Source organism: Ochotona curzoniae, unplaced genomic scaffold (assembly GCF_017591425.1).
Source record: "Ochotona curzoniae isolate NIBS_2020 unplaced genomic scaffold, NIBS_Ocur_1.0 contig_4692, whole genome shotgun sequence".
NCBI classification, from domain to species: domain Eukaryota; kingdom Metazoa; phylum Chordata; class Mammalia; order Lagomorpha; family Ochotonidae; genus Ochotona; species Ochotona curzoniae.
The window spans coordinates 1,399,106-1,421,953 of NW_024466361.1; the positions used below are offsets into that span (position 1 = coordinate 1,399,106).

The 22,848-nt window shown below is 51.1% G+C and overlaps 1 protein-coding gene across 3 annotated transcripts in view; it reads right to left on the reverse strand.

Annotated features, from left to right (window-relative positions):
• The window catches only part of CHCHD3 (coiled-coil-helix-coiled-coil-helix domain containing 3), a 199,655-nt gene extending 185,843 nt beyond the window's left edge, over positions 1 to 13,812 (reverse strand). Inside the window, exons 1-2 of one of the 3 annotated variants that reach the window (XM_040987487.1) lie at positions 13,601 to 13,805; positions 5,301 to 5,388 (exon numbers count right to left, since the gene is read on the reverse strand). In XM_040987487.1, the coding sequence (XP_040843421.1) occupies positions 5,301 to 5,388; positions 13,601 to 13,681 (169 nt within the window). In that variant the 5' untranslated portion in view covers positions 13,682 to 13,805. Of the gene's footprint in view, positions 1 to 5,300; positions 5,389 to 13,600 lie in introns of all 3 variants that reach the window. The other 2 variants (XM_040987488.1, XM_040987489.1) reach the window with 2 other exon arrangements.
• Between the last annotated feature and the right edge of the window lie 9,036 nt (positions 13,813 to 22,848).

Genomic DNA, 22,848 nt, shown 5'->3' on the forward strand with positions numbered 1-22,848 from the left:
CAGAATATAAACTGCACTGTCACTAAGTTTGTCACAAAGTAAGGATGTTGTGCAGTGTCTCTCTCAGTGATAAAATAGCCTGTATTTTTTAGGTTTCTTTATAACAAACGCCAACACGAGGAGTGATGCAGCTACTGGCACACATCGAAGAGCCCTGAGCCATGGGCAAATGACTGCGTCCAGAGCTGCTGCCCCTGAGGCGCCCTTGACCGCCAAGTTCCCCCAAGTCCTCTCTGCCCTTCCCATATCTCTAACTTGCAGCTCCTGAAGAGCCTACGGTGTGACGACACTCTTCTACTCGGAAGTCCTCTTCCACACCCCACAATGCCGCAGTGCCTCAAGAACCGGGAGCAACGGGTCCAGATGCCGTGCCTGTGGCTGCTGAAGGGATCATTCAAGGACAAATAAGATATTTATGAGCTACTTGTTTTCCTCTGAAAACGAACGCAGCTTTATTTAGTACTAGAGTGGAAAACACACGTTTTCACTATTCAGATTTGCTGAGCAGAGATCTCACTGGAAAAGTCAGTATGCCTTCTTAGCCACGACAATGGTATTAATGGGGCCGGCACAATGGCTCAACTGGCTAATCCTCCACCTTACAGCCCCAGCTTCCCATATGGGCGCCGGTTCCAGTCCCAGATGTTCCACTTCCCATCCAGTTCCCTGTTTCTGTCCTAAGATGGCAACGGAGGACAGACCAAATGCTTGGGCACCTGTCCCCACGGGAGACCTGGATGAAGCTCCTAGCTCCTAGCTTCAGATGGGCTCAGCTCCAGCCATCGCTGACATCTGCGGAGTGGATCAATGGATAGAATATCTCACTATCACTGTTTATGCCTTCTCTCTTTAAATCTTTCCAACAAAAATAAATCTTGAAAAAAAAGAAGAGAATGTTATCAATATCTTCGTATAGCTGAAGGAGCAATTAATACAACTTTCTAACCTAATACCCTAAAACTAGCTGGAACTGCTCAACAGCTACTGCAGTCTTATGGGAAAACAACAAACCTTAGGAGGTGGTGGTGGTGGTGTGGCGTGTCAGGTTGCCTGCAAGGCCGACAGCCCGTAGGGATGCTGGTTCTCTCCCCGACACTCCACAGTCCAGCTCCCAGCTCAGGCCTGGGAGAGAGCAGCAGACGGCCCAAGGCTTACACCCCGTTACCACAGGGAGACCTCAAAGAAGCTCCTGAGTTCAGCCTGGTCAAGCCCTGGTCCCTTATGCCCATCCGGGGAGTAAACAAGTGGATGGAAGATATCTCTCTCTCTCTCTTTTTCCCCTCCCCTACCCCAGTGTGTGTGTGTGTGTGTGTGTGTGTGTGTGTGTGTGTGTGTGTGTGTGTGTGTGTGTGTGTGTGTGTGTGTGTGTGTGTGTGTGTGTGTGTGTCTATGTGATAAATAAAAACAAACACCAAAAAATGTGTATTTAGCACATGGCTACCATGCCAACACATGCTGACTGACATAACTAACTAAACGATACGGGTTCCTAACCATCGGCCACACATGGACCATTCCTGGATTTCTTAAGAGCAGAATACCCTGGCCAGGAGATCTAGTTTCTTTAATTCAATAGTGGACATACATATTCCTATTAGAAACTGACAAGGAAATGAGGCATTACAACATACCCTCAAAAAAACAGAGTGTACACATTAGCAACAACAAAGTTTCAAGCCCTAAAAGCTGCAAGCTTTGGCGCAGCCACTTCCTTCAGTTCACCAGGCAGAGGAATGGGCGAGGCTCATCACCTCTGAACTCTGCCCACTTGCTCTGTCTAAACAGCCTTAAAGAGCAGCTTAGAAACAAGGGCCAGATTCTGGGCGGAAAACACAGAGAACACATAGATGATTCTGTGTCCCCAAATTGGCCGTTTCCTTCGAGCTCTGCTCTTTCCTGCCCCCATCGGCTCCCCGGCTCCCCGTAAGTCTGCCTGATACTTAGTGACATACTTAACACAAATCGCCAAATCTTCCTTATTTTTCACAATGACAAGAGGTTTTCAGAGAAACTTGCGCTGTGAGGATAATAATAAAGTGAGCCCATTTGTCTCTTTTCCCAGATTCGTCATTGCCACCTGGCTGCTTGTGGCTCCGGAAAACAGCAAATAGCCTCCTAATATAATTTCCTGTCTGGGTTTTTCATATTGATTTGAGCACACAGTTCCTCCAGCAACAGCAACAAACACAAAAGATCTGACCTCTCCAAAAGACAGAAAAAAACAAAGACCAGGATGGAAAGGGGAAAAATCAATACCCAACATTGGTTTTTTAAATCAAAAGATGCAAGACTTTAATGAAAAGAAGTTTCTTACCCATGTGTGACAGCACACCCTGAAGTCAGCCTAGGAGAGAACGTGCCTGGTATAAAAGCAAACCGAATCCAGCTGAAACAATGCAGCAACAATGCGAGGCGCTGGGGACACAGCTCCGTTCCTCAGAGCTCACTCATTTACTACAGAGGAATTACAATCTGCTGTGTGTCAGCCAGAATATTATTTTGCCCAAAGAGCTTTGTATGCAAATACTTGTGGCAAAAAGTCATTGATCTAGTGCAAGGTTTGGAAAAAAAAATTAGTTTCAGGAAAGTCTTCAGAGCAACTCCTTTTACACTAAAAATTATAGCCTCAAAACCTCACGTGCGCGTTGGCACAGAGTTCAACATTCTGCATGACACCAGTCCAAGTCCAGAGAGCTCCGCCCCTCGCCCGGCTCCTGCTGGGGCGCCTTAAGAAGGAGCAGACGGCCCCAGCCCTTGGGCTCTGGCCCCGTGTGGGAGCCTGACCAGGTCTCATCTCAGCCCGGCCCAGCCAGCTGGGAAGGAACTCAGCCGAGCCTCTGTCTGCCCTTCCAATAAATAAATAACCCTTAAGGGAAAAAACATGCATGTGACAAAACTCGGTTCCTGCGCAGAAGGTCGTGTGGCTCGCGGCCCCTCACACTGCCTCTACCACAGGATGAGGAGCCCGAGGCTGCCGTGAGAGTCCTGTGAGGCAGAAAGCATTTTATAATAAACATTAAACATTCAACTCATACTTAATAATTTACTTGACACTGAAAAATGTAAAGGAAAAAAAAAAGCTGGTGACATTTTCATCAATATATTTTTGTAGGCTAGAAAAATTATTTCATAGCACATCTAAATTATAAATTACAAGAAATCTATTGAGTACTAACTAAAACCCTGAAATGAGACAACTCAAAAGAGAACATAAATTTTGAGGCTTTCAACTTATATCAACATTTTTTTGTTCCAAGAAGAACAAATCACAGTTAATTTATGCAATCATAGTCTAATTGAATTTTTAACCTAAAGGCAAGTTCACTTCAAAAGATCGTGTCACATCTTAGTGCCTTCCTTGGGTGCGGTTGGCACTGGGGAGTCCTGCTGTGTGCAGAAGTCTGTCTACGCGCCTGTGGATGACAGAGCAGTCAGGAAGACAGGGATGTGCAAGGCCCATGGCGCCATCGGCTCAGCTGTGCCCAAGATGGAGGGAAGAGAACAGACCTCGGTGGAATGTCCCTGAAGTTTCCACTAACCAATACTTGCACAGCAGCTGGGATACGGCAGGGGCAGGAAACCACACACACACACACAGCCTTCGGACTCCACAACCCCAGCCACTGCAGGGCTCACCATGTCACACACACACACACAGCCTTCGGGCTCCACAACCCCAGCCACTGCAGGGCTCACCGTGCTAAGCACTGGTGCATTCCAGGGCACTGTCCAGTACGGCTATTACCAGCCAGATGCACTTAGAGCCGTGTAACACGGCCAGTGCAGCCAACAGGGCGTCAGCAGGAGTCAGCAAGACAGTGGACTGAGGACTGCAAGCCAGGAGAAGGGAAGAGTGCGACAGCTTCCAGCAGGGAAGGAGACACCCACTTCCCATCTTGTATGAATTAACCAAAACTGCTCCAAGAAGCTTCAAGAGGACAGCAACTTTTTTTTTTTTAAGACTGATTTGTTTTTATTGGAAAGGCAGATTTTATAGAGTTACAGAGAAAGGATTTAGCCACTAGGCTTCCACGCTGGCCCAGCAAGAACTTTCCTTATTTATCCGGGTCTTCTCTGTGCTACAAACTCGACTACAACAAGTCCATGTGAAAATGGCATTAAAAGATAAGTTTGCTTGGCTGCAAAAAGTTTGAAATACACTCATTGTTTTTTCAGTGGCTAAATCCTTGCCTTGCAGGCATCAGGATCCCACATGGGCGCCAGTTCATTTCCCTGCTGCTCTACTTCCCATCCAGCTCCCTGCATGTGGCCTGGGAAAGCAGTCGAGGACGGCCCAAAGCCTTGGGACCCTGCATCCACGTGGGAGACCCAGAAGAAGCTCCTGGCTCCTGGCTTCGGACCAGCTCAACTCAAACAGCTCAACCAACTCTGGCATTACTGCCACTTGGGGAATGAATGAGCAAGCTAAAGATCTTTCTCTCTGTATCTCTCTCTTTAAATCTCCCTTTCCAATGAACAAGTCTTTAAAAAAAAAAACTCAATGCAACTGATTTAATGACTCAGAAGGGGAAAATGACAACTGCCAAGGGCGTGACGCTGGGGGGCATCTCCTTTCACCTGCTTAACGCAGATGGAGGCCTCCCTCACACACACACACACAACAATCTCACCCAGTGCAGCCGCAGTCAGTTACTGTCTCGCTGCTATCCTCATCACCTGTCCACCTGCTGAATGGGCAAGGCGCGCAGCAGGTGCGAAGCCCTTGCTGAATGACCAGGTGAGTGCGGCAGGGAGAGAAAAGGGCCAGAAATCACGTGACACCTCCCACCTCCTTCTGATCCAAGCCAGACAGACAGACAGACACTCGGGCTCCACTCACCTCCTTCTGATCCAAGCCAGACAGACAGACTGTCACCTCCATTTGTATTGTACTAGTGAGAAACATCAGGTACGACAATCTAGATCTTCATGAACTCAGAAGAAACTGCTTTAAAAAATCCACTTGAACTATTTTACAATTTGCAAGCAGTAAACCAGTATTTTCAAAGTTCCAAGTATTTCATAAATATTTATTTCTAAATCTTTACAAGTAATCAATTATGCACACAAACATGAAATAACTTTCCAAAGCCTGGAAGACAGTTGAGGAATTGGAAGAAAAATCAGCATTTCCAAAGACTACTTCCAAGTAGACTGGCTGTCAGCACAGGAGCCTGAGTCTGCATCCCAGCGCTCCTGCAGGGAGCTGCACAGCCAGACACCAAAGGCAGAGAACCTGACTCATGAGCAGGTGTTCTCATGATTCTTCTTAAATCTGCACAATGAAAATTTGGCAGTACCTGAGGCTCCGTAAACACCAGGGTGCCGCTGAGACCTGGAGCCGGGCGGAGAGGACTCCTTCATGCGGTCAATCACATTTTCCGAAAGCTGAAACAACAACATCAAAATGAAATCAATGATAAAGGAACCAGACAGCCAGGGCGGTAACAGGGGAGCTGGTCATCCACTCCCACACGTCCGACACCTGAGGACTGGGCTCGCTCCGAGCAGCACAGAAGGGCCCACACCAGGGCTGTATCAGTCAGGGGAGTTGGCCATCCACTCCAACACGTACGACAGCCTGGGGACACTGGGCTCGCTCCAAGCAGCACACGAGAGCCGTAAGGCTTCAGGATGCAGTCCCCCAGACTCCTTTTTTACTTGTCCTGATGCACGAACTACTCATCAGAAATAACTTCTACTTACTCTACTACACTAGAGTGTAACCTCGGAAAAGACGGAAGCCACTTTGCAACAGCCCTTAGCACGTTCTTTCTTGCTAAACTCCCTAAAACACATTCAAATTTTTCCTCTCTTCATCCCTTCCTCTAGTTCAAAATCATATGCAATTGCTCTTTTTAAAATTCAGTTATTTTTGGGCCCAGTGAAGTGGCCTAGCGACTAAAGTCCTTCCCTTGAAAGCGCCAGGATCCCATATCGGCACCAGTTCTAATCCCAGCAGCCCTGCTTCCCATCCAGCTCCCTGCTTGTGGTCTGGGAAAGCAGCTGAGGACAGCCCAAAGCCTTGGGACCCTGCACCTGTGTGGGAGACCTGGAAGAGCTCCTGGCTCCTGGCTTCTGGCTTCGGATTGGCGCAGCACCAGCTGTTGTGGTCACATGGGGAGTGAACCATCAGACGGAAGATCTTCCTCTCTGTCTCTCCTCATCTCTGTATATATAGAGCCCTAGGACGAGCCAGCGGCAGGAGGCCAAGGGTTTTGGAAAAGAGGGTAGGTGGAGGGCCCGGGGCCGTGGCGCATGTGGTTAAAGGTCCTCGCCTTGCACGCCCGGGATCCCATATGGGTGCCGGTTCTAATCCCGGCAGCCCCGCTTCCCTTCCAGCTCCCTGCCCGTGGCCCGGGAAGGCAGTCGAGGACGACCCAAAGCTTTGGGACCTTGCACCCGCGTGGGAGACCCGGAAGAGGCTCCTGGCTTCGGATCGGCATAGTATCGGCCCGTTGCGCTCACTTGGGGAGTGAATCATCGGACGGAAGATCTTCCTCTCTGTCTCTCCTCTCTGTATATCCGCCTTTCCAATAGAAAAATAATAAAAATAAATCTTTAAAAAAAAAAAGAGGGTAGGTGGAGAAGGTTCCAGAATGCGGAAGCCACTCTCCGTATAGGTAGGAAAGGGGGTCTGCCTCCATGAGACTCCCAAGCAGAGACCAAGCAGGAGACTGGGAGCTGACTCCGAGGAACAGCCAGGCCTGCAGACGCGAGCCAACAGCCCAAATCACTGTCAGCTCTCTCACTGCCATCACAGGACCTGAGGGCTGGTACTGTCCAGGGAAGCAAGGCTACTGCTGCCCTATGACCTCATCACCCAGACTCGCTCACCTACCCCGGTAGATGATGAATGCCATTTCAGTGAGAGAACAGAGAAGCAAGCAGCGGCCGGCACCGTGGGGCACAGCTTAACCCCCCGTGCTGTCAGCATCCCACACCAGTGCGAACTTTACGTCCAGGCTGCTCCCCTCCAATCCAGTCTCCCCCTGACAGCCTAAGAAAGTAATGAAAAATGGCAAAAGTCTTTGGGCCCTGCACCTGTACAGGAGACGTGTAAGAAGTTCCCATGCTCCTGGATTCAACCAGCCCAGCTCGACTGCTGCGGCCAGCTGGAAAGTGAGCCAGAGTAAACCTGCCTGTCAAGTAAAAACAAATATTTGGGGAAAAAAAAAAAGAAGGGCTGCAGCATGAAGCTACACAGGAGGCACCATGAAAAGAGAAGGCAGTGAGGGAACTGGAGGTTTCAGGCCGAGCTGGGCTCCACTCCGTGATCACAGGCAGGCAAATGACTTGAGGAAATCACTGGGGCTCCGGGGCGCAGGACAGACTGCAGGGGGACAAGAACAGCAGGGACCCTGCAGGAGGCCAAGGGATTGACGAAGAGGTTGTTAGGCACATGTCTACACAAAGACCTCACAGGAGCATCATTCGTATCAGCAGGAGTGGAAACCAACACACAGAACCGTCTCTCCAGGCAAGCGACAGAGGACTGTGACATCCTGACACACAGGCAGGCACAGGTGGACCAAGAGGCTGGCCACACAAGACGGCTGTGTTGTCCTTCTGCTTACGCAGAGCCCAGAAAAGGCAAGTTCACTGCCACAGAGTAGACAAGTGGTTATAAAGGGCCAGGGAAGGAACTGACGGTCTAAGGGCAGCAGAGACCTTGCTGCGTGATGAAACCGGTAAGGCCTTCTAGAGTAATCACCGATAACATGTTACATCTGGTCACAGTTAACCAGCGACTGGATGAGCCGCAGCGCAAGCCATAAGCACTGCCTAGTTAACCCCTCACACGCCTGGCAGTCAGACTGAAGCACAGCCAGAGGGGTCATTTTCCCTGGCCTGCCCGGCTTCAACAGCGCAGGGAGGGCTGTCCCAAGGCCGCCTCCCTCACCTGTCATCACTGCCAAGTCCCCTTCTCACCAGCTGTGGGGCCCAAGCAGCAGTCATCCACATTCAAGCCAGTGGCTGATCTCCTCCTGGACACTTCCCCCAGTGTCCATTTTCTCCACTCTCCACCTGGCAGCCTCACCCTGGTGCAGCAGTGGGGCGTTCAAGTAACAGCCACACTAGCCACAGAGCCTTCAGTATCTGCTTAAGTAAATACACCTGCTAAGTGTAAAGACCTCCTCTCCATGGTCTCCCGCTAGCATCTTACACCTGCGTGTGCGCGCCTTCCAGTTCCCACTTCTCTCAAGACTGCTGCCCACCTGTAACTGCTGCCCGGGCCACACAACCTGGGCCCTGCTCTTACCTGCTTCTCATTCCACATACTCTGATCTTTCCTCTAACCTCAGTTTTAAATACTGTCGATAAATTCATAAATTCTAAAAGCAGCCCCAGACCTGTACCCTAAATGTGAGGTCCAAAAATGGAACTGCCCCAGGGCACCAGCCCTCACATCAGGGGGCTGTTCAGCCTGGGGGACACTTCAAGCCTATGACATCATGTGGACAGGCCTTACCAAGGGAACTGCAAGCGGAACTCAGATTTGATGCATATATAGCAAGCTAATTTTTAACTTCATAATTTATTTGGCCCACAAATGATGCTCTAAATATCCTGATGGCCCTTGGTGGCAGGAATGTTCCCCTCCCTGTGCCGCGTTTCTGGAACAGACACACCTTACACATGCCTTCTTCCTCCCCTTTCTCATTCAGCCCATTTCCACCCAAATTCTTTATCAGAGCATGAAACCTGGCCTCAGCTCATCTCCCTCATTTTCTCACCCCATGTTCTTCAACACTAAGTATTTAGGCACTCCATCATTCCTCCTCCCAATTTCTTCCAACCTAATTCATGGTACCACGGATAAACAGATGCACGGTGATGTCACCCTGGCCTTCCAACCCTTCACCGGTGACCTCCACATCATCGCCTGGAAAGTGGCCAGCTCCTTGCTTTGGCACATGCCTACAATGCCGACCCTCCTGGTCCTTCTCAAGCTGAACAGCCTGGCTTTTTCAACCCTGCCTACCTCTGTGCCCACAGTACCCTGCACAAACTTCCAATGGCAGAGCCAGTCCCAAGGAAAGAACCCGCCGTTGCCTTCCCACAGCTGCTTTCTATCTTCCCAGGAGATTACAGGCACCAACACACATGAATGTGTTATTATTCAACACTTGCTTACTGCGCACAGCACTAATCAAAGCCCAGGGAGACCTGGGTGAAGTGCCTGCTCCAGTACAGCTATTCTGGCTCGGGGCTCAAAGAAGGGAGGTTACACAGAAAGAGGAGGATCTCACCCCAGAAGTCACACCCTTTGAAAGAAAAAAACCAGAGTCCTTTCTTGAATACAAGTAGAAGAAAGAGAAGTTGAGTGCCAAGGGAGGACTATGAAGACGTCAGGGCTGGCTGACTCCAACAACCAACAGCAGCCACTGAGGAACTCATGCGCAAAGCTGAACAGAGTCAGGAGTGATGGCTCAGCTGTCTACACGCTCATCTTGAACGCCCGGGATCCCACATGGGCGCCAGTTCTAATCCCGGCTGCTCCACATCCCTTCCAGCTCCCTGCCTGTGACCTGGGAAAGCAGTCAAGGATGGCCCAAAGCCTTGGGACCCTGCACCCATGTGGGAGAACCGGAAGAGCTCCTGGCTCCTGGCTTCGGATCAGCACAGCACCAGCTGTTGCAGCCACTTGGGAAGTGAATCATTGGACTGAAGATCTTCCTCTGTCTCTCTTCCTCTCTATATATATCTGACTTTTTGCAATAAAAATAGGCAGAGGGGGAGAGAGATCGATCGCCCACCCATCCACTGGAGCACTCCTCACCACAACAGTGACACCAGGGGGCTTTAGGACCCCACTCAGCCGTGTCACCCAGCTGTGTCCTCATCCGAACTCGGCCAAGCACATCACCCAGTAGCCCGGAACCCCGGATTCACAGACTGAGGGAGGGCGCGGCCAAGCTGAGCAGCTGCAGTAACCCCTTCTCTAAGAGGGGACGCGGTGGACCAAAGGAGACAAGGGAGGCTCCACCTCTGGGACAGCTGTGCTGCTCATCCCAAACTCAGGCAGGCCACTTGGTCCTCCTTTCCCACTGCACGGCTCACCTTCTGTGAGAGCCCACGCTGGCTCTTCAAGGACCAGTTTAGGCCAAAGGCTCCAAAACCACTCTAAACGCATAGGAAGCAGGAGGGAGTGCTCCACTCACAGAGACCCATACATAAGCAATATGCAATTTCCGACCCTGCTCAACAGCACTGGGATAGCTCTGCATTTGTCATGCACAGAAGCCATACACTTTCTGGAGCCCTAGGAAGCCTCATCTAACACGGTGCTCTGAATCTGAAGTGGAAATGAGCCAATCATCCAGTGGTTAACTGAATTATTCACACAACATTCCTCAACACCCCCAACGGCTAACTGATCTGTGGTCTCTGCTGATGCGCTCCCTCCAGAATCTGCCCTAGCCGCCCACCGGAAGTAGGCTCTTCGTTTTCAATGGTCAACACTCCCCAAAGCCAGAGCTGTATTGCACAGAAATCTCCACGCTGCTGCAACTGGCTCCTGGGAGCCTGGGCTGCAGAGACCCACTGTGCCTGGAAAGCATGATAAATAGTACTTTGAAAATGATACCACTGAAGCTGACACTTGCTCTGGAAGAGTTCACTCACAGCTTTGATGTTTCAGATAAACTTGTGAAAGAGTGAGTCAAAAGCATACTTTTCAAGCAGGCACAGCAGGTGCACACACAAATCCTGTTAAGCACGTGTAACCATGAACACGCCCAGGCTTCCTTTCAAGAACAACTCCTTCTGGGCCCAGCGAGGAGAGCCAGGCAGCGGGCTGTCCTTCATCCAAGCCGCAGGAGCCAGTGCAGAGCTGAACGGGAACCAAGTGCAAGAGCACAGGTGTTCATGGAAGAGGGGAGAAAACCCTTTAATCACTAATGATAAAGGGAAACACACGAGGGAAAAGCACAGACCCTATAAATATCACAACAGTAACACCAGGGGGGCGAGCGGAAGCTTTAACTGTTCAATTGTAGACAAGTCCTTAAATTGCTGTTACAAACCTCAGTGAGAAAACATGACCTATTAATATCCCTGGCCTGGTACGATGCTCACTAAATGTCCCTCTACCTTTAAGACAGATGAAAATAAAAGCCCTACCCTTCACTGAGGGCCACAACACGGAGCTCGGCTTCTGACAGTGGACCTGCTGGTGCAGCCTCCCTTCTTACCACGAGGACAGGAAAGCCAGACAACCAGACAAAGCTAGCGCAGGTTTGGCAGCCAAGCTGAATTTATCACCAAGTGGGGCCTCAAGTGGGCCGACCAGAGACAGCAGTTCAACTCCTGACAGGTTGCTTCTCATCCTTCCCAGTGCCGGAAGGAAACTACAGGATGCCTTCAAGCCCGGAAAGATACAAAACGACCTTGAAAGAAAATCAACAAACTACCAGACACAATCGCACAGGCAACAGGGACAGAACCCAGCATCCAGTTCCCACTGCATCCACAGCCGGTGGGCTCTTCTTACCTAATTAAGTTTGGGTAGAATGTATCCACTTGGGCCACCAGTTCTCTTAACAGCTGATATACATCAGTGCCGACAAGGCCACCAACCGAGGCACTGCTGGCTGCTTACAAGCATGAGGTCTGTCAGATTCTCACAAACCAGTTGAAGGATCTGCATTTACAATCAAAAGTGACCCGTCCACAGCCACACAGCTTCTGAGAGGCACAGCCAGATCAAACTCAGGTCTGAGTTCTTTCACAGCATCCTCTTTCCATGATAATACTTCCGGGATTCCCAGAATTCTACGTGTGAAATCATGGCTACCTTTTATCAAAAATCTAGAGGAGGGTGTGTGATGGCTCAACTGGCTAACTGGCAAGCGCTGCATCACATACGAGCACCTGTTCCTGTCCCAGCTGCTCCACCTCCCTCCCCGCTCCCTGCCTGTGGCCTGGGAAAGCAGTAGCGGATGTCCCAATGCTCCTGGCTTCAGCTCAGCTCAGCTCTGCTGTTGAGATCATTTCAGGAGTGAACCAGTGGATAGAAGATCTTTCTGTCTCTTTTCCACTCTACAAATCTGCCTTCCCAATAAAAATAAGTAAATCTGAAAAAAAAAAAAAAAAACAGGAAGGCAAAGAAAAGGAAACCCACAGGAAGCCAGAGGCCTGTCAAGCCCTTCCCTGCGTCCCAGGCAACAACAGGAGTGACAGTGGAGTCCTGTTTTCAGGCACGAAACATGATGAGACGCATGACTTACCCAAGGTCACAGGCCCAAGACTGAAATTGAGAACTGTTTCACTGCAGTGACCTCAAAGGAATGAGAATGACCTCTGAGCACACTGACCAACTCAGCGGTGTGCCATGCGCCGAGTGCGGCCAGAGAAAACAACCACAGCAGCAGGACCCGGGACGCCGCCCCACCACTCCACACCTGAGAAAACTGAAGCTCAGGTGCACGGTATCCTGGCAAAGGGAGGCCAGACCGAGAAAAGGGCCCCACAGGGAGGGGTGGAGAGCGGGCGCCCCCGGGAGTCCAGGAATGCAACAAACACAACCTGCTAGGAAAGTAAACACTCAAGAACTCTGTCTAGCTCCTTGGCCAATACAGAGATTGTTTTCAAAATCTTAAAACAGATTTTTAGACCACCCTTCTTTCCAGAATTAATTCCGCTCCTGCATTTCTTCCTGTGGGAGAGGAATCTCCGTCTGGTCCACTCCTCTGGGAGCCTCCCCCAGCTGCTGGGTCTGTGTCCTCCTACCCAACCACCTCGCCTAAGACTCCTGCCTCGCCTCCTCCACCCTCAGCTGTGGAACACCCTTAGCCAAACGCAAGACTTTCTTTAAAATCTCTGCATCAAATGCAGTTTACTAAACCACAGTAACAGAGAATGCAGCCTTCAATCTTTTATTGCAAAATATAGTCCTTATTATAATTCACATATCAACAAATGTTGGTCACAGCCCAAAAATAGAGTTCCACGGTCTGTTTCTACACAGAAGACTTGAATCATTCCCCCAAGAAGGGAAAGTTGGTAAGCACGTTCAATGCTGAATACATTGTAACAAATAGTAAACAAGTAACAAGTAGTAAACATAATTGAAACATTCATTCAGACGCTGACCTGGTAGGTGTCACAGGAAGAAAAATATAAAGTATCATTTAACCCCCTTAAGTCAAAACTACTTTATTTACTAGCTGCACTCTGGTACTTAAAAAAGAAGAAGAAAAACAGAAAGCGAAGCGCCAAACTCTAGGGCAACGGACAGAATTAAGTGAAGTTCGTGTGCTTTAGTGACACCGTGGAGAACGATCAAGTTTGCAGTTTCTGTGCCAAGTGCATGAGGAGGGCATAAGGGAACCCCGCAGCCCTCGGGGGTCGTGGTGTCTTCTGCTCTGAGCAACTGCCCGGCGGCAGGTGCCAGCGCTGGGGCCACAGGGCGCCCCGGCCAGCGCGCGGGGAGGCAGCTGCACGCGGCCGGGGTCGAGCCGGAGGGGCACCACGTGCCCGCGGAGCCCCGAGGGGAGGGACGCCGCAGCCGGCTCCCAGGCTGGCACCGCGCCGGGACGCACAGATCCCGGGACGGCCCGCAGCGCCGGGCAGGGGTCCGCCCGCCGGAACTCACCCGGATGCCCTTCACCACGGTGATGTTCTCGTTCTCGTCCGCCTCGAAGGTGACCCGGCGGGTGCTGGCGTTGCCGCCCATGGCGCCTGCCTGCCGCTCCGCGGACAGCCGGCCCGCGCACCAGCGCTGTCACAGCCCGCGCCGCGCGCACACGTGCCGGGACCCCTCCGGGCGCGCCGGGTGCCAGGCCGCGACCCCGGGCAAGGAGAAGGCGCCGCGCCCCGCCTCCTCCGGTCACGCGCCCCGTCGCCTCGCTCGGAGTGGCCGGACCCTCGGATGGCCCGCCTCCGGGCGGCCGGGGCGCAGCAGTTGGCTGGCCCGCGCCGGATGCTATGGCAACAGGGAGAGTTTGACTGGGTTTCCGGAGCTCTGGGTCAAGTGGGAGTTGTAGTCTCCGTGAGGCGCGGTGGGTGTTGGGACGGAGAGCGCAGGGCATTCGGGGAGTTGTGGTCCTGAACGCCCAAGTAGCTGCCCTCTGGGCACCTTGCAAGTTCAATTTCCTCGCTTTGAAAACAGTATTCTGGGAACAGGCGAGTGAGTTCAGAGACACAGGTTTGGCAGAACTGACAGTCTAACTGAGGAAGATGCACTCTCCTGATGAAGCCTCCTCCTGGATTCCTTTGTGCACACACCCGTTAAGTACAACGTAGCCGTAAAAATGTGCGTGTGTGTGCGCGTGTGTATGTGTGTGTATCTTTGTATACATTTTTTACCTATTTGGCCTATGTCCCTATTTCGTAACAACGTACCTGTTGTATTTCTTTTTGTACGGCAGATTTTTAGAATACTGTGGTCTTGACATCTGCATAATGAGAAAACATGGAAAATAAATTATTTCCACCAAGTATGTAGGGAGGTGTGTTTTCCAAAGGGGCGTCTCTTTCCACTTGTGACAGTGAGCCAGAGAAAACTCAGGTGACTGACAAAATAGCGTAAGGTCGTGGGGCCGCTGAGACGCACCCAGCAGAGTTGAGCTCACCTGTTTTGGAAAGTTTCTGGTACAACTGAGTATTTCACCTCTACGAGACCAGACATGGTTGTGAGGTTTCCACCTACATGCTTGATTTTTGTTTCCGTTAGCACTCTGGTGCACGTGACCACCGTTCTTAAGGTGTCTTACAGATTAGGTAATAATGCACTATCTCCAGGCTGCCCCTTTCAACAATAAACAGCAGGCCTTAACACACCACGTCACCGTCTTCTCCCAGAGACAGCAACAGCAGCAATTGCTTTGCTGAGTGTTCATTTTCACCTTATTTAAAAATAAAGCGTCAGAACGAGATGTTTTGTCCACTAATGCGCACGGACCTGCCCCCCCGTCTGGGGATGTGCGCACGGACCTGCCCCCCTGTCGGGACATGTGCCAAGCCTGGAGGATGAGCTCTGGTGAGCGTGCTGCTCAGCCCTGCGAGGCATGACTTAGCCACGTCCCTGGAAGATTGTCAAGATCCTCTGGCTTCAGGTTTGCTCCAAATGTGTAGAAGGTTCCAAAAAGCTGCTTTCTGGCGACTCCTGGTCACTTTCTTACTTCGCTGTTTTTACTCCTAACAGCTTTTTTTCTCCTAACACTCCATTTTCAACTCGTGCTACGTTGGCTCCAGTAGAGTGGCTGCCACGCTGAGCATTGAGGTAAGGGCCAGGAAGGGCAATGATGAGAGCCCCCAGGCCTCCCAGACTCCAGCCCTGCAGGGGTCCTCTGTGCGGGATGCGGCATGGTCTCCAAGCGGCTTAAACAAGCACAAACATGCTACATGTCCTTGCTCCTGAGTGGCTCCTCTAGCCTTGATGAATTTTCAAGCCATTTTTTATTGAAGAGCACAGGGACATTCTCCTGGCCATTTAACAACACCTAGCTGTCATGGAGCTTGAGAGATCTCCGCAGTGCGGTTAGGCTCTTTACTTCCAAATAACAAATGCTTGGAATGCATCAAGGTTGTAGGAACACTTGTGTTGCAGTGCCGGACAGCAGAAAAACCCTGTGTGTTGATGTGAGTCGTTAATGCCCCTGCAGACACAGCCTCCACAAAGGCCTACCTGGGTGTGCTGCCTTGGCTCGCTGCACGGCACCCAGCACGGGCAACTCCGCAGAAACTGTTTTGCTCACATGTTCTAAAACAGTGGTGGTAGACGGGGGCAGTGGACAGGTGTTTGGTGTAGCAGCTGGGACGATGCTTAAGATGCCTGCATGCCCTAGCAGAGTCCATGGGTTCAAACACCAGCTCAGCTTCTAACCCAGCTACTGCTAATGCCTGCGCTGGAGGCAGACGACGGTGGCTCAAGTGCCTCCGCCCTCGCTTGCAATGCCTGTAGAAGGCCCACGTTGGTTCTAGGCTGCTGGCCTCAGCCTGACTCAACCCTGGCTGTTAAGGACAGGTGTGTGTGTCTGTAAAACAAATAAATAGATTTCAAAAGTGTATTTCACCTTTCATCCTGAAACAAGACTCTGGATAATGTATTTCTTATTTAACTAGGAGTCAGAAGATTTTAAAATGGAAGTGACCTTGACAACCTACCTCTAATTGCCCTCTTGCCTGAGCGAATTCCCCAAAGCACACGGCTTACATCAGAGCCTGGCAAGACTCCACCCCGACTGCCATTTCACCCAGCACTTTGCCGTCTCCGCTCGCGGGAAGCAGCGCTCTGGAGGCCCGCACGTCAGGCGTCCCTGTTGAGTTAAGGTCACTGGAAGCATAGCTAACAGGATTTCCAAGTGCAGATGGGGAAGGACAGGGTACAAGCATGTGGTCAGCAGAGCACTAACTGGGACCTGGAGTGAATCAGTACCCCTTCCCTGCGGAAACGGAAGCAGCATCACTCATCACATCAGCTCATCACAGACGTCAGAGCTAACCCTGACCACAGACACGTGCAGGAGTGTTCGCTGCTGCTGAGCCATCAGCGTCCCAAGCAGCAAGTAAATGTCCATCATCCTTAGAATGGTAAGTAAACTGTGGTGTGTTCAAAAACGAGATTTTAAATGGGTTTATTTATTTTTATCTGAAAGACAGATTTACAAAGAGAAGAGGAGACAGGGTGAAAAGCCTCCCGTCTGCTGGCTCACTTCCCAAGTGGCCACACGGCCAGAGGTGAGCCGATCCAAGGCCAGGCGCTAGGAACTTCTTCCAGGTCTCCCACGTGGGTGCAGGATCCCAAGGCTTTGTGCTGTCCTTGACTGCTTTCTGAGGCCACAACAGGGAGCTGGATGGGAAGTGAAGCAGCTGAGACATGAACCAGTGCTCATATGGGATCCCCGGGCATGCAAAGCAAGGACTATAGCCATTAGGCTATGGTGCCGGGCCCATAAATGTAGATTTTACAAAAGGGTTGCAAGCACTTCCCTGCTAGGCTGAAGCTGCCACTGGTGAGCATGAGAGACAGGGCTGGAGCAACCCAGGCTGCACATGACAGCAGCACCCGTCAGTATACGTGTGGACTGGGTCTGGGAGCAGGTCAGGCTGAGCTAAGCCACAGCTCTCATGGGTATGCACGAAAGCTGGATGGCGGCTGGGCTGGGTTGGGCTAAGCTGCAGCACATGCCGGTACTTACAGGAACCAGGGCTGGGGGAAGGCCTGATGAGGGTTATTGGGAGTTGCCCTGATTAAGGAGCAGCGCCCGCTGCTGTGCGTAAGGACCAGACATGTGGTGAGCTGGGCCGGGCCCAGAGCCCAGCAGTGAGAGATGGGTGGGGACAGAACTGACCAGGACGCTGCAATCCGTCAGTGTATGCGTTGACTGGTGCAGGTGAGGGACCAAACCTGACCCTGACTAGATGGTGCACGTTAGCTAACTCTGAGGTCACCCCAGGCAAGGTTTCGTGGGGTTCCCTGGCCAGATCACTGGACTCACACCCCAGCCACAGCAAGAATGGCAAGATATGTGGTCCGACCTTGAAGCGCATGACATGCAAAAGCGCTTCCCTGGTAGCTTCCCTGCGTTTTCGATGACTGACACCTCGATAAGTAATTCACTAGTTCAGAGTTTTAATTTGTATTTATTTTATTACTAATGAAGCTAAACACTTTCTCAAATACAAATTTTTATTTGGATTTCTTCCTATGTGAATTCACGGTCTTTATCCATTTTTCTATTGATAGACTCATCTCTTCTAAAATATTATTTCAATCAATTATAGTTTTTGACATAATAGTTTCTCTACTTTTTAGTAATTACTCTTTAAAATGTCTAATTAATTATATTCCACTTTAAAACACTAATTGCAATTCTGTTTTATTGATTATAGCTTTTTACTTTAAACTATTTTGTGTCTATTTTTAATTGTTAATCATTCAGTGTTACTCTCATTTCTTATAATTGCTGTTACCTAATTTGAGTCTAAATAATTTTTCCAACCATTTTATTGCTTTACATAATCCTTAATCATCTCCTTATTCCTCCTGAACATCATCTTCTCTGCTATTCACTATCTCTTTAAAATAAGTTGAACACTGCTAGTAGACACAGCATGGGAAGGGTGCGGTAAGCCCTGCGCTACAGAAGCTGTCCCCAGCTATCCTGGAGTGGCTCCTCACGTCCTTTCCTCCCCAAGCAGAGACGTACAGAGCATGTCCGACCTCAGGCCAGCCTGGTGTGCGCCTCACAGAGAGCTGTGTGATGACCAAGAGGGCCCCTGCCCCAAGCAGCCGCTCAGCTTGGAGCTGCAGGTGTTTGCAGAGTTCCCTGAAGGAGAAACCAGGGAGCAGAAGGGTAATAGGGAAAGCTCCCGTACGCTGCCTCTCTCCTGACGGTGGAGAGGAGCTATAGAGTCCAGTAGCTGGCTCACTCACCATCTGCCCTGGGTCCCTGGTCTTTGTTCCTCATTAGTTGGATGAATCACCAGAAATGAAGGAGAATCAGGTACATTCTCTTTTTTAAAGACTCGGTGTAGTGAGCTGGGGCCAAAAGTCTTAGAAGTAGCCCTAACATTGTTAGTAACAGAGTTAAGCCCCAGAGGGAGATTTAGGGTATGCCTTCTGATTTCTCTGACTGCAAGCTTTCTCATCTCTTAAAAACAAAACACATTCTAACTGGTTCTAAAACAAAAAAAGAATGGTTTGTTACTGTCATGTACCTGAAAGGCAGAAAAAGAGAGAGCGAGAGAGAGCGAGAGAGAGAGCGAGAGAGAGAGAGAGCGAGAGAGAGTGCTTCCGTTCCCTGATTCACTTCCCTCAAATGCCCCAACAGCCCAGGCTGGGCCAGGCTGAATTGAGGCCCTTGGGACTGCAACTGGGTCGCCCACATGGGTGGCAGTGGACCAGCCAGTTGTGCCAGCAGCCACTGCCTCCCAGGATGACTCACAGGAAGTGGTTGAATCAGAAATGTAAGAACTCAGATTAAAATCATCACTGGAATATGGCTGCAGCCCTTGCAGCCAGCGGCTCAACCCCATCACCACAACCCACCCCCACTCTACGTTCATGGAGTACAGTAAGGATCATCTTTCAGGTTGCTAGGAAGCTCTCTCTCACATAGTATTTTTAAAAGATTTATTTATTATTTTATTGTAAAGAAAGAGTTGGGTGGAGGAGCAGGGGTGGTGAAGAGAGAAAGAGATCTTCCATTCACTGGTTCACTCCCCAAATGGCTACAACAGCCAGAGCTGGGCCAACCCAAAGCCAGGAGAGTCTTCCAAGTCTCCCACGTGGGTTCAGGGTTCCAAACACTTGAGCAGAGAAAAGGAGAGGAGATGAGAGGAGGGGAGGGGAGAGGAGGGGAGAGGAGGGGAGAGGAGAGGAGAGGAGAGGGGAGGAGAGGGGAGGGGAGGGGAGGGGAGGGGAGAGGGGGGGAGGGGAGAGAAGAGGGGAGGGGAGGGGAGGGGAGGGGAGGGGAGGGCAGGGGAGGGGACGGAGGGCAGGGGACTGGACGGGACAGGAGGGCAGATGTGTAGCCGAGCACGGGATAGCGGGGGTTAGCTGCCCGGCATGGTGGGGACAAGGGCTGGAGAGTGGAGTAGCAAGCGGGCGGGGCACTTGGGCAGCTCCGTGACACCTGCATCGGCAGGCCTGTGTCCCTTGCAGTGTTCCCTGTTGTGTGTGGCTCTTCGGAGAAACACAGTTAGTAAGGGATACACATAGATGACAGACAGATGCAGACACAAATAGAAACATAACCATGTGTGTGTACACACACCTGAGGGCTTCCAAAAGTTCCTGAAATATTAAAATGTAAGCTTATTTTGAAATTTGTGCTTAGAAAAGTCTTTTAAATGTTCGACTTATGACACTTAGAGTTCAAACTTTTTACTTTCATAAGCTTCTTAGGAACAAAGATGCAAGAGGTTTCTTCATAATTTGTGTGGATGGCATTGTGATTCCCCCCCTTACTTATAGACCTAGTTTCCAAAGCAGCACCTGTTTCTCCCTGGGGACCAGGAAGGAGGAGACGGTGATGGCTGGGTGAGGCGTGGGGCACAGCCTCATACACGCTGAACACCGCGTTCATACATGAGTCGCGTCCTCTACCCCACTCGGTCACAGGGCTAAGGCATGCGGAAATGCCTCTAGCTCGTCTGCACCCTGGGTCCTGCTCCCTCTGCTCGTGGTCGACTCTGCCCACACAGGGCGGAATCTCTCTCCCTTTTAAACAAATCCTGCTCTCCTGGACATTGTGTTTGTGACTTTACCTTGAATTCTTACCTCTGGTGGGAAAGAACTGGAAATAAGGACAGATATGCCGGCCCATAAAACTACTGCTCATCGAGTTTACACGGAACCCGACCGTTACATCTACACAGACAACTGAAATTGCTGGACTCATTGGTCGCGGGACTGATTTATTGCGGGTGGCCTGACCTGAGACTGAGCCACACAGTTCCCGAGGTTCATCCCTGCTAAGGAGAAAAAAGCCTCACACATCCAAACCTGAGGACCACTCCAAGGATGAAGAGGGGCAGGTGCTTTTGTGGAGTGAGATGAACCTTGCATCTGCCTGAGGAGGGGCACCGAATGTAGGCTGCACAACAGCCAGGGCGCCCCAGGTGCCCCGCACAAGAGCAGCCTGAGGGGGAGCGAGAGAAGCAGCAGCCTGTGGGGGTCCCCCAACCCTCTGCACCTGATTTCCAGGGAAACAATTCCTCCCACACAAACGCCCCCCTTCCTCTCCCTCTCCTTCACCCCATCCCCAGGGACTGTTGGAAATGCTGCAGACATCAGCCAGAGGAGGCAGGGCTCCAGACACACCCCTTCCCAGTCCCGAACTCCTGGCATGGGAAATGCAGGGCTGCCAGGCCACAAATCACTTTTAATGATCCCTGAAGGAAACCATCAGTAAACCTCAGGCAGTGATCTGCAAGTCGCGTCGCAGGAACAAAACACACAGAGTGAGCGAGGTGACATCGAAAGGCTGGTTTCACTCGGGCCGTCTCCGTCGCTTTCATGGATCACTGTGCTGGCCTTTTAGTGTGCTGCGCATGTGAGGGAGCTTGTCGGGCTCCCTGGGGCTGCCACCTGCAGGGCTGGGCTGCCTGGGTGATCAGAGAGGAATTCAGTCATGAACAAAATGCCTTCAACAAGTGCCAGCCTTCTGTCAGAATGTCAGGTGGCCAAAGGAGTTGTACAAAGCAGAAGAAAGAACTCCAGCCCACACCTGGCACGCAGGCTGCTTGCCCGTGGGGACAGGTAGGTGACCAAAACCAGCTCTCGCCTCCTGCTGGTGGACCCCCCCTCCGCTACCACACGGAAAGGAATCCTAGTGACGCGGGAGCTGGCCAGAGCAGAAAACCAGGGCTCAGGTGAAGATGCGAGTGGTGAAGACAAAGGAGAGGAGGAGGTGCTGCGACAGCTCAGGGAGCCCCCAGAAAACTTGCGGTGTGTCGGCCTCTGCATCCCGCTTGCTCATCCCCACCAGTGCTAACAGTAGCTCGAGTCACTCTCTAAAAACACAAGAGAGGAGTCCATCAGGGCCCAGCAAGTGGTCTCTGGTGGTCAGTTTCCATAACCCTAGCACTGTGGCCCACCTGACGGGAGGGAGGTATATCAAGTGTGCCAGTCCTGTGACGGCTGGGCCAGTAGGCAGCTAGGGCTGTGCCACTGTCGGAGTGAGACATCAGAGGCTCGCTCTGGCCAGAAGGTGCTCTTAGCAAGGGCCACCCTGCCTTTCTGACTTCCTAGCTCTGTCTCGAGAACAGGAGGAAGTTACTGGTCGCTCCCATGTGATGGCTTTTTGTTTTATCATGAGCCAGACAGGACTGCAGTTCTGGCCGCTGAGAGGTTTTGTCCCAGCCCCCTCGTTGATCGTTGTCACTCTGCTCATGCAGATTGTGCATCCCTCCACTTGGCACGTGTTCTCGGGCCTTCCTCTTTCAGAGTCCCCTCTCTTGACTACTGCAGCATGCTCAGCGTGCTTGCTGAATTGTCCACGTGGAAATTCTCTCGTGAGACAAGACCTGAAGCTGCCTTTCCGTTGTGTCAGTTTCCCTATGACAACGTGCTGATGATGGCAAGCTGTGAAGTTCCAGAAACTGCTGTGTGGTGTTTCTGCTAGTTACAACCCATGTGATTTTCTTGACCACGTCTCATCCCTGTTGAGGTGTCTCCCCTCCTCACACCTGCTTCAGAGACTAGAGAGCAGCAGGGACAAAGCCGTGTGACATTGGAAGGGCCGGGTCCCAAGGAGCCTGCAGCTTCTGCCTCGCTCTCTGCTTCTCCATGTGGGTTTTGCTTTGATAGCCTCAGCTTCCTGCTCACATGACGTGCTAGACCAGGGAGCCAATGAGGTTTGGACAAGTCCAGCCTGACCGTGCCTGCTTGGGGGTCTCACTGCAGAATCCTGCCTAGAGAGAAACTCCTGAACAAAATAAATACTGTGTGGTGTCAGGCTTCAAGTTATAGCATGATTTTGATGCAACTTCTATGGTCACACAACATTTATATATTTATTTGAAAGGCAGAGTGAGAGAGAGAATCTTCCAACTGCTGGATCCAGGAGCTTCAGCTGGTCTCCTACGTGGGTGGCACGGGCCCCAGTACTTAGACCACCTCCCTTCGCTTTCCCAGGTGCACTGGCAGGAAGCTGGGTTGGTAGTGGAGCAGCTGGGACTTGAACCTGTGCTGTACAGGATGCTGGTGTTGCAGGTAGCATGTTAACTTGCTCTGTCACAAGATCTGACCTCGAGGTTTCTAAGCAAGTGCGACGCCCAGGTATTCCTTTACTTGAACAGGAAGACTAAGCTTGCCCTTCATTTTTTTTTTTCCTTTTTAGAGCAGAACTTTTAAACTAGACCATCAGTAGATAATGTTGTTTGTCCACAAAT